Source organism: Argopecten irradians, chromosome 6, assembly GCF_041381155.1.
Source record: "Argopecten irradians isolate NY chromosome 6, Ai_NY, whole genome shotgun sequence".
In the NCBI taxonomy this organism is placed as follows: domain Eukaryota; kingdom Metazoa; phylum Mollusca; class Bivalvia; order Pectinida; family Pectinidae; genus Argopecten; species Argopecten irradians.
In genome coordinates this window covers 25,565,796-25,576,310 of record NC_091139.1, presented here as the reverse complement: position 1 = coordinate 25,576,310, position 10,515 = coordinate 25,565,796, and the positions used below count along the sequence as shown (strand labels likewise).

Genomic DNA, 10,515 nt, shown 5'->3' with positions numbered 1-10,515 from the left:
CCTCCCTTGGCCATACTGATGCATTGTGGTACAACACATGTGCTTCCTTTTTCAATCGCCATTTGTTAGCGAGGTAACATGTCGAAACGATCGGAGTGAATTTTATACAATAAATTGTCTTTTGTACGCTCCATATGTGTTCCTTTGTTTCTTTTAGGTTATATACAACAAAGTCATCATGCAGAACGAAGCCGGAGAGTTCGTGGATATGTACATCCCTAGAAAATGGTAATTTCGACATGCTTGATTTCGGTCAATTTCATTATTTGAGTAGACATTTCGCGATTTACACTGTTACATAGGCCTTACACATATGTTTTTGTATGTTCTTTCCCATAACATTGGTATCGTTTACGATCAAATTGACCTTAACTGTTGTCATGAAATTAGTGGGCAATCTACAAATATACTGTCAGTTTGAGGCAAGTATCAATTCATTAATTTCGTTTAATATTAAGTTTATTTTTTAAACACTGGAGACTTTAGAATGGGATTAATATTTTACTCAGAAGACTTTCTATCTGCAGTAGCTGAAAATAATATTTATTTGTATGATATGAATGTGTAATCTTAAGGTTATCCGTAGGAATTCATACTGAATTATTTTTAGTGATTTCCTACAAAAGAGTGTGTAACTGAAATAGATTTATGTCGTATAATTATATGAAAAAAATGCCATATGCAAGATAAGATATACAGTGCCATTACAAAAAGTGTTAATATATCTATCCATGTAGCGTATGAGATGTCGGTATACATTATAATCAGTATATAAAAGACATCATAATATGAAATACATCTGCTAAAATGCTGTGTTATATTGCAGTTAAATGTAGGACTTCAAGTTGTAATGATACTACAGACTTCTGACAAATGTCCGATATCGTGCAAATCTACAATTCTGTCTCATTGAGAAGATCGAGGGCTTTAAAACATTCAATGCTAAAAATGATACATTACAATTACATAACCCCTCAAGTTAATTTGCAATTAAATTCAGTAATATTCAGCATTTCTAACATAATAAACTGATAATTTATTTACCCACTTTTATGTCTAAATTATGATTGTAAGCACATTTCAATGACTCAAATCTCCAACACAGACCTTACTTTCATTGGCTGCCTTAAAATTTTTCACTATCAAAAACAACAGCAGATGATTTAGTATTTTTCTTCTGTCACAAAAGTTACTTACTTTTCACCATTACCACTATTGAAAAGTTTGAGCTTATAATTTTACTTTCAGTTAAGAATACAAAAAATAATTAATTGCATCCCGAAAAAAATATGTGGCACTATATCATATTTGGAATGAAATACTGATTGTGCATGCACCAAAGGCAAAATAAATGATTTTTATATTATTTTTTGTTTTAATTAGACATATATATATATATATATATACAGTTTAACACCAATTATTGTTCAAATGCTGCATATATCATTTATGCTCCGTCGGCAGTGGAGCATCTTTAAACTTCTGAGTTCTCGTTAAAAATTCTTGTGCTCTAAATATGGCAAGTTTATCATATACATGTATGGAATGACTGGTATCTTAGTTTATATCTTAAGAAAACATTGATTTGCTCAATCTAGTTCTTTGAAATTGCCAATCAAAAAAAATTGTGTCACAAGCCACCATGTCGGTATGTGTGTAGTACATTTGTTTTTTCAGCGTTGATTGCCGAATTAATTTTGGAGAGCCAGCCAATCAATGCCAAGAAAACCAAAGTAATATGTATAACATGTACTGATATGGCGCTTGAAACACACATTTTTTAACCAATATATATAATTATCAATTTCCAAGGACTGGATTGAGTAAATGGATGTTATTAGATATAAACTATCATACTGGTTAAGTTTGTTTTCTATGAAATAACTTCCATTCTTATCAAGCTGAAGACTTCTGTGTTGACATGCAGTGTGGTTTTTGAGCTACCCATTAGAGCCCTAGCAATTTTACTAGGGAGAATGTCATGGTGTTTGATGTGTTTAAATCTGGCTATTATAAAATATACCTTTACAATTATAATTTGAACATGATATATGTTGCATCATACACCAAATTATCTCTCAGTCGATTGAGAGTATTTCCATTGTCATGTCGGAATTGGGTAGTGTTATATGGCTTGCCGAGTTAGACCTTTGGCACAGTTTTTCACATATAATATTAAAAAGGTGTATCTATACATTAGAGCCAAAAGAACTATCGATGAATCACAATAGGTCATATAGTATTGTGACTAAAATGTATGTTACAGCCCTAGTAAACAGTCAACCTGGTTATACTCTCCATCTCCACCATATTTAAAGTAAAATTAACTGAGTACAGCTAGACTACATGTTTTACAGCCTCATTCCTGCATTTACCTGGAGTACCTGGTATTTAAAAGTTAATAATTATGTAATTATTTGTTGCAGTTCTGCCAGTAACAGAATTATTGCAGCTAAAGACCATGCATCCATCCAACTGAACATTGCTGATGTAAGTTATAAAAACCAACTGCTATTTCTAGTTAATAACTTTACATGTAATCAACTTCATCATGTAATATTGATTGGTAATTTATTAATCAACTACAATGTTCAAAGTAAGCATGATTTTCTGATGATGAAAGCCAGTTTTTGTTGGAAAGAATGTAAACTTTATGTTCTATAAGAACTTTAGTTGAAATAACAAGCAGACATAGAAATAGTATTAACTACCTTATGCAACACAAAAGCTGATAGAGTTGATAGATAAGATTTATTTTATTTATTTTTGCATTGAAGCCGTCCCCATTTATACTTTTTAATACAGGTGTAATGATTCATCAATGCATCAAGGTATTGCATCATGTGCAATTTTTAGCTCACCTGGTCCGAAGGACCAAGGTGAGCTTATGTCTTACCGTGGCGTCCGGCCGTCCGTCTGTCCGTCAACAATCAACTTCTTCTCCATTACTGCTGGTCGGAATTCAACAAAATTTGACTGGTAGCATCCTTATGGGTTACTGACTGAAAATTGTACAAATAATGGGGCTGACCCCCCAGAGGCCTGAGGGGCGGGGCCAAAAGGGGTCAATTTGGCTATTTCCATATAAACGACTTCTTCTCTGAAACTAAGAGAGCACTCATAATGCAATGGTAGCATCCTTATAGGGTGATGATTCAAAATTGTACAAATGATGGGGCTGACCCCCAGGGCCTTAGGCGCGGGGCCAAAAAGGTTAATAAGGCTACTATTTTCATATAAATTACTTCCTCTCTGAAACTATGTATTGGATAGCATATTCGTATGGTATCTATAGCATCATTATATGGTTGGTATTCAAAATTAAACAATTGTAAAAGTCTTTGTGATTTTTTAATCACTAATTACTAAATTATAGAATTACTAAAAAAAAAAAAAAAAAAAAAACAGGTGAGCGATACAGGCCCTCTGGGCCTCTTGTTTAGTATTGTGATATCTAAAAATAAAAATTGAACATTGGATTATCTCCCTTGCTCTACGTCAGCCGAATGTTTGTTACTTAATCCTACGAGGAGCAAAACAATAAACTTGTGTCAGCGCCTGTGGCCTAAAAGGCTGCTTGTTGGTCTTATTTCAAGTTTCTGTCTACTAAATCTAGTAATAGAACAGAGGAAATAAATAAAACCTGTGTCTTTTGTAATGAGTGTGAGCAATATCAATAGCTAAAATATTTTACATCAGATTCCCAACACTAATTGTGATATTATTGTTTTAGGTTGATGAGAGCACTGGACGTATGACTGGTTCAAACACAACCTACGCCATCTGTGGCACAATCAGAAGGATGGTACGTAAACTTATCAGTTGGTCTTGTTTTGTTATCATTAATTAACAAAACTTTAATCCAAAACACAAGTATGTCAGAAATTTACAAACAACTGACAAGTGATTTTCCTATTCATATTTTCATGCCTAACATTTAGATTCATATGGTTTTGCTTTAATGTTTTCAAAACATTTTTGCAGATTAATTTTGGTAATTTCTTATTACATGCAGAATTTAATCCATAAGGATGCTCCACCGCGGACAGAACATAAATGATATTAATTATTTGAACAATAATTGGTGTATTATCGTGTATATATATGTCTAATTAACACAAAAAGTTATATAAAATGATTTATTTTGCCTTTGGTGCATGCGCAATCAATACTTCATTCCATATAGGATAATAGTGCCACGAATTTTTTCGGGATGCAATTAATTATTTTTCATATCTTTAACTTGAAGTAAAAGTAGAAGCTCAAACTTTTCAATGTTGGTAATAGTGTAAAGTAAGTAACTTTTGTAACTAAAGAAAAATACTAAATCGTCTGGTCCTTATTTTGATAGTGAAAAAATGCCATTTGTCGGCGGTGGAGCATCTATAAGGAAAACAGTTTACATTATAATCGATTACTGAAACATTATTGCCAGTATTTATTTGAAACATTAGATTTTAGTTTACATTGAAAATGGTTCATCTTCACTCTTCAGTGTATTATTTGTATTTCTTTTGTGACATCTCCTTCATCAGTATATATAATCCAAGGCATATTAATATCTTATAGTATTTTACTTTATGTAAAGCCCATCTTGTGACACATGTGTCCTTTATTCTAGCTGGCATCATACTTAGTTATCTGCCCTTGTTCATAAATGTAGGCAATGATTGTTGTCATGTATTTTTGTGAGTACCAAAAACGTTGTCTGAGAAAACAGTTCTGCTTTTACTCAAAAACTGATGACAATTGATGTCTACCCTGAGAAGGAGATTACTGACATTGATTATTTTGTATGCATAGATAAAAAAAATATCTAGTACAGAGAGGACAAATACATTAATCAGTATTGTGGTTAATGTATACATAAATCTATTTGTCTGTTAGTTTCAGAACAATATGGTACTGCTCGGAAATGTTTTTGTGTCTTAACAATATTCAATATGGTACTTCCTGTCCGTTGAACATTGTCATTTAGAAAGTGTTTGTTGGGTTGTATATGATGTTGACAGGGCTAGAATTTCAGGCTGTTTTACTTGCTTTTTGCAAGTAGATATACCAGAATAGCAAGTGGAAAAAATATGCACTGGCTTATTTTAGCAAGTGGTTTTTATCAGGGATAACTGTAAAAATGGCATAATGATTGTGAAAAAAACTTTTAATGGAAAATATGGGGACCCAGTTACAATAATGTTGTTGATATACACCTCACATCATCATGCAAAAATAAAGCATTTTATATATAACATAACTGTAATTTGAATACGGATATTAATTGTAAGTAAAAATATATTTTAGCAAGTAAAAATTTAGGGCACTTGCTATTTTTAGCAAGTGACAAAAAATGTAAAATTCGAGCCCTGGTTGATCAGGATGACTCTCTTGTAATAGTAGATTTCCATTGTAGCTTAAAATTTGGTTCTGCAGATTGTATAATTTGCAGTGAAAATTGCTTTTGTGAAAAGCATTTTGTTAAAAGTTTACAAATACTGATACTAGTATAAAGACCTGACTCTAGCTTAGATTTAGTTTTATACACACCAATCTCGGAGTAATCATTTTCAATTTAAAGTTGTCATCAAATGGTAAACTTTACACAATTTTGGTTTGTAGTTTGTTCATTTTGAGAGCTGACATTTTTCTTTATTTTAGGTACCTAATAAATGTTTACTAAGACTGGCTTTCACTTAAGTGAACAATCATTTTGTACATCAAAATATCAGCATATACTAATTTGTTAATTTATTTTTTACAGGGAGAGTCTGACGACTCCCTGAACAGGTTGGCCAAAAGGGACAACATTCTTGCTAAGTAAGTACAATCAAACTCTGTATGAAAAACAAGAAATCTCTGTGTAATTTTGCATATGAAAATTCTTATGATTGATGCCAAGTGTTAATTATGTGTGCCATCTGAAATTCAGGGATGGGGAAGATTTTGAAAAAATACTTGGGTCAACTCAGTGGTGCTCAAGACTAATGGATCATGTATTTATTTTAACTAGACAGGGATTCATTCTTATATCTATTCTGTATTGTATAAGTCAATAATGTAAGATAGAAAGCACACCAGTACGTCATTTAATGTATGTTCTTCATAGCTGTCTTTAACATCTGTCCCTATTTGCTTATTATACAACAACATTATATGTTGTTCTTTTTTCTTTCCAGGAACTTCTGAGGGATGAGAGGGGACTGTATTGACTTTTTTCGTGTAAATAAAACAGATTAAAAGTCATGCAGTGAAAAAAAGTGTTGGTGTTGTCCATAACTAATACCTCAACAAAATTATTTCAAAGAAGAACAAGGTTCATCACATATTTCACCAAAGACCATTCTTCAAGAAAGAATATATTCTCTTGTAATATCCCCATGCTTACATATCCATGCTATTTACTGGATGTTTTACAAAAATACATGTGACCTAATTTAGACAAAATATTTGTCTTCTAATCCCCAAAAGCATTTCATTCTATGTGATAACCACTTACAGTGTGTATGATAGAATGTACATGTCTTTGAATTGTCTAAAACTATTTTTTGACTATTGCTGAAATGCATTTTGGATACAGTTTTTGGAAATCCTTTTTCATGACCAGTCTGCACTACAACATTGACCAATGAATTTGAACAAAATAATACTGTTCAAATAATTGGTGATATATATGTTTTTGAAATTTACTTCAAGGGTTCCGATCACCTACAATCTCTACACTTTTGGACTATCCCATAGTAAAACTGAAGGCAGCTCGGAGGAAAAAATCTGATGTAATCCCAAACCTGCAAAGATTTTCTATGAAGACTACAGAGAGAGTAACAGCCAACTTCAAAGCAACATAGTCAACCACATTGTACGTTATATTGCTCTTGTTGTATATCACAAGACTTAATTACCTGTTTTGTTCTGATGCCTCCAGTTTTACTATGAAATAGTCCAGGGGTGTAGAGATGTAGGTGATCAGAACCCCTGGAGTATCAAGGATGGTGATTGGTTGGTATTGTTAGCTCACCTGGCCCGAAGGGGGGAGGGGGGAACAGAACAGAACTTGTATAAATTTTGGCTCTGACCCCCCGGGGGCAGGAGGGGCGGGGGGGAAATGGAGGTAATCCTATAAATCGCTACTTGTCCTAGAGTTTTGCATGGATTGTAACCAAATTTGGACACAAACATCCTTGGGGGAAGGGGAACAGAACTTGTATAAATTTTGGCTCTGACCCCCCGAGGGCAGGAGGGGCGGGGCCCAATAGGGGAAATAGAGTTAAATCGCTACTTGTCCTAGAGTTCTGCATGGATTGTAACCAAAATTAGCCATCCTTGGGGGAAGGGGAACAGAACTTGTATAAATTTTGGCTCTGATCCCCCAGGGGCAGGAGGGGGCCCAATAGGGGAAATAGAAGTAAATCCTTTAAATCGCTACTAGTCTGAATTGTAACCAAATTCAGCCACAAACATCCTTTAAGGAAGGGGAACAGAACTTGTATAAATTTTGGCTCTGACCCCCCCGGGGGCAGGAGAGGCGGGGCCCAAAAGGAGAAATAGAGGTAAATCCTTTAAATCCCTTCTTGTCATAGAGTTCTGAATGGAATGTAACCAAATTTGGCCACAAACATCCTTTGGGGAAGGGGAACAGAACTTGTATAAATTTTGGCTCTGACCCCAGCAGGGGCAGGAGGGTTGGGGCCTAAGTGGGGAAATAGAGGTAAGTTCTTTAAATCGCTACTTGTCATAGAGTTCTGCATGGAATGTAACCAAACTTGGCCAGAAATATCGTTGGGAGAATAAGAACTGAGTTTGTATAAATTTTGGCTCTGGTTCCGGAGGGACGGGGCCCAATAGGGGAATTATAGGTAAATACTATCAATCGATACTTGTCCTAGAGTTCTGCATGGATTGTAACCAAATTTGGCCATAAACATCCTTGAGGAAGGGGAACAGTACTTGTAGAAATATTGGCTTTGACACCCCGGGGGCAGGAGGGGCAGGGCCCAATAGGGGAAATAGAGGTAAAATCTAAAAAGTTCTGTTCCTTTAAATCGCTACTTGTCCTAGAGTTCTGAATAGAATGTAACCAAATTTGGCCATAAACATCCTTGGGGAAGGGGAACAGAACTTGTATAAATTTTGGCTCTGACCCCCTGGGGGCAGGACGGGTGGGGCCCAATAGGGGATTTTGAGGTTGATATTAAAATTCCTTCAGAAAAGAAACAATGACCCTGTACTCAGAACATAACTTGGCATTACAAACCAGGTGAGCGATACAGGCCCTCTGGGCCTCTTGTTTTTAGCTCACCTGGCCCGAAGGGCCGGTGAGCTTATGTCATGGCGCGGCGTCCGTCGTCCGTCCGTCCGTCCGTCCGTCCGTCCGTCGTCCGTCGTCCGTCCGTCCGTCCGTCCGTCAACATTTCCTTTAAATCGCTACTAGTCATAGAGTTCTGCATGGATTGTAACCAAATTTGGCCACAAACATCCTTGGGGGAGGGGGAACAGAACTTGTATAAATTTTGGCTCTGTCCCCCCCGGGGCAGGAGGGGCGGGGGCCCAATAGGGGAAATAGAGGTAAATCCTATAAATCGCTACTTGTCCTAGAGTTCTGCATGGATTGTAACCAAATTTGACCACAAACATCCTTGGGGGGAGGGGAAACAGAACTTGTATAAATTTTGGCTCTGGTCCCCCAGGGGCAGGAGGGGCGGGGCCCAATAGGGGTAATAGAGGTCAATCCTTTAAATCGCTACTTGTCCTAGAGTTCTGCATGGATTGTAACCAAAATTAGCCACAAACATCCTTGGGGGAAGGGGAACAGAACTTGTGTAAATTTTGACTCTGGTCCCCCGGGGGCAGGAGGGGCGGGGCCCAATAGGGGTAATAGAGGTAAATCCTTTAAATCGCTACTAGTCATAGAGTTTTGAATGGAATGTAACCAAATTTGGCCACAAACATCCTTGGGGGAGGGGAACAGACCTTGTATAAATTTTGGCCTGGAGGGGGCATGGGGAATATGGCGACCCCCCGGGGGCAGGAGGGGCGGGGCCAAATAGGGGAAATAGAGGTAAATCCTTTAAATCTCTACTTGTCCTAGAGCTCTACATGAATTGTAACCAAATTTGGCCACAAACATCCTTGGGGAAGGGGAACAGAACTTGTATAAATTTTGGCTCTGATCCCCCAGGGGCAGGAGGGGCGCGGCCTAATAGGGGAAATAGAGGTAAATCCTTTAAATCGCTACTAGTCATAGAGTTCTGAATGGAATGTAAACAAATTTGGCCACAAACATCCTTTGGGGAAGGGGAACAGAACTTGTATAAATTTTGGCTCTGGTCCCCCGGGGGCAGGAGGGGCGGGGCCCCAATAGGGGAAATAGAGGTAAATCCTTTAAATCGCTACTAGTCATAGAGTTTGGCATGGATTGTAACCAAATTTGGCCACAAACATCCTTGGGGGAAGGGGAACAGAACTTGTATAAATTTTGACTCTGGCCCACCGAGGGCAGGACGGGTGGGGCCCAATAGGGGAAATAGAGGTAAATCCTATAAATCACTTCTTGTCCTAGAGTTTTGCTTGGATTGTGACCAAATTTGGCCATAAACATCCTTGGGGGAAGGGGAACAGAACTTGTATAAATTTTGGCTCTGACCCCCTGGGGGCGGGAGGGGTGTGGGGCCCAATAGGGGATTTAGAGGTTAATATTAAAATTCCTTCAGAAAAGAAACAATGAACCTGTATTCAGAACATTACTTGGCATTACAAACCAGGTGAGCGATACAGGCCCTCTGGGCCTCTTGTTACAATATATGAAAGTAAGTTATAGGCTTTGTGTTCATACCGAAGTAAAATTACCGGTACTCGATTTACAGCTGTAGAATGTAGAAAGTTTATAATGGGTTAAAAATAATTCTGAGAAAGAAATACACTGCCCTCCAAAAGTTCTGTTACAACTCTCTTAATTCTGTATAAAATTATTTTTGACAAAATTATTGGGGATAGAATTCTTTTGTCTTTTGTTTTAAATGAAGTAAAGGGAGGTAATACTACTTTGGTATGTTAACACAAATAATTGTCCTAATTAAGTCCTAAAACGTGTTTTTATTAATAATTCAATTATTTCATATTTAATACAGACCTATCAAATGCCTTAAAATAGTAAAGCAAACTCACTTATGGACTGTATTTCCATGGAAATTTAATTTAAATGACAAAATTAATCACTGCTCACCGTGTGTCATCATTTTTGTTATTCTTAAAGTATGATTTAATTATGAAAAATTTCATGTAACAAAATGCAGCGATTATCTAGAGAAGACCGTTTTTTCAGTGTGTTTTTTTACCATTGTCATGGTGTTCCGGCGGCACAAACTGCAAGGATACTTGGAACTAGCAGGTAAGTGATCATTGTTTTCCTTGAAACTTTTGAGGATTTTGCTATTCATAATTTGGTATGCAGTTTTAAAGTTTGACCATTTCTCTTTTGTTACAGACAGAACGTGTACAGGGCTATTAAAAGATTCCAAGATACGG

At 36.4% G+C, this 10,515-nt stretch overlaps 1 protein-coding gene across 1 annotated transcript; it reads left to right on the top strand.

The window, feature by feature from the left end:
- On the top strand, positions 1 to 6,251 carry LOC138325452 (small ribosomal subunit protein eS21-like). The gene is made up of 6 exons (XM_069271130.1): positions 1 to 73; positions 158 to 228; positions 2,427 to 2,490; positions 3,734 to 3,805; positions 5,756 to 5,811; positions 6,171 to 6,251. Exons 1-6 carry the CDS (start codon positions 38 to 40, stop codon positions 6,178 to 6,180), a joined length of 309 nt encoding a protein of 102 aa, XP_069127231.1. The 5' UTR covers positions 1 to 37; the 3' UTR covers positions 6,181 to 6,251.
- The last annotated feature ends 4,264 nt before the right edge of the window (positions 6,252 to 10,515 follow it).

Coding starts and splice junctions, on each gene's coding strand:
- LOC138325452 (XM_069271130.1), top strand. CDS start 38: ATGTGCTTCCTTTTTCAATCGCCATTTGTTAGCGAG. Junction 2,491..3,733: donor TCCAACTGAACATTGCTGAT/GTAAGTTATAAA, acceptor TTATTGTTTTAG/GTTGATGAGAGCACTGGACG. Junction 3,806..5,755: donor GTGGCACAATCAGAAGGATG/GTACGTAAACTT, acceptor TATTTTTTACAG/GGAGAGTCTGACGACTCCCT.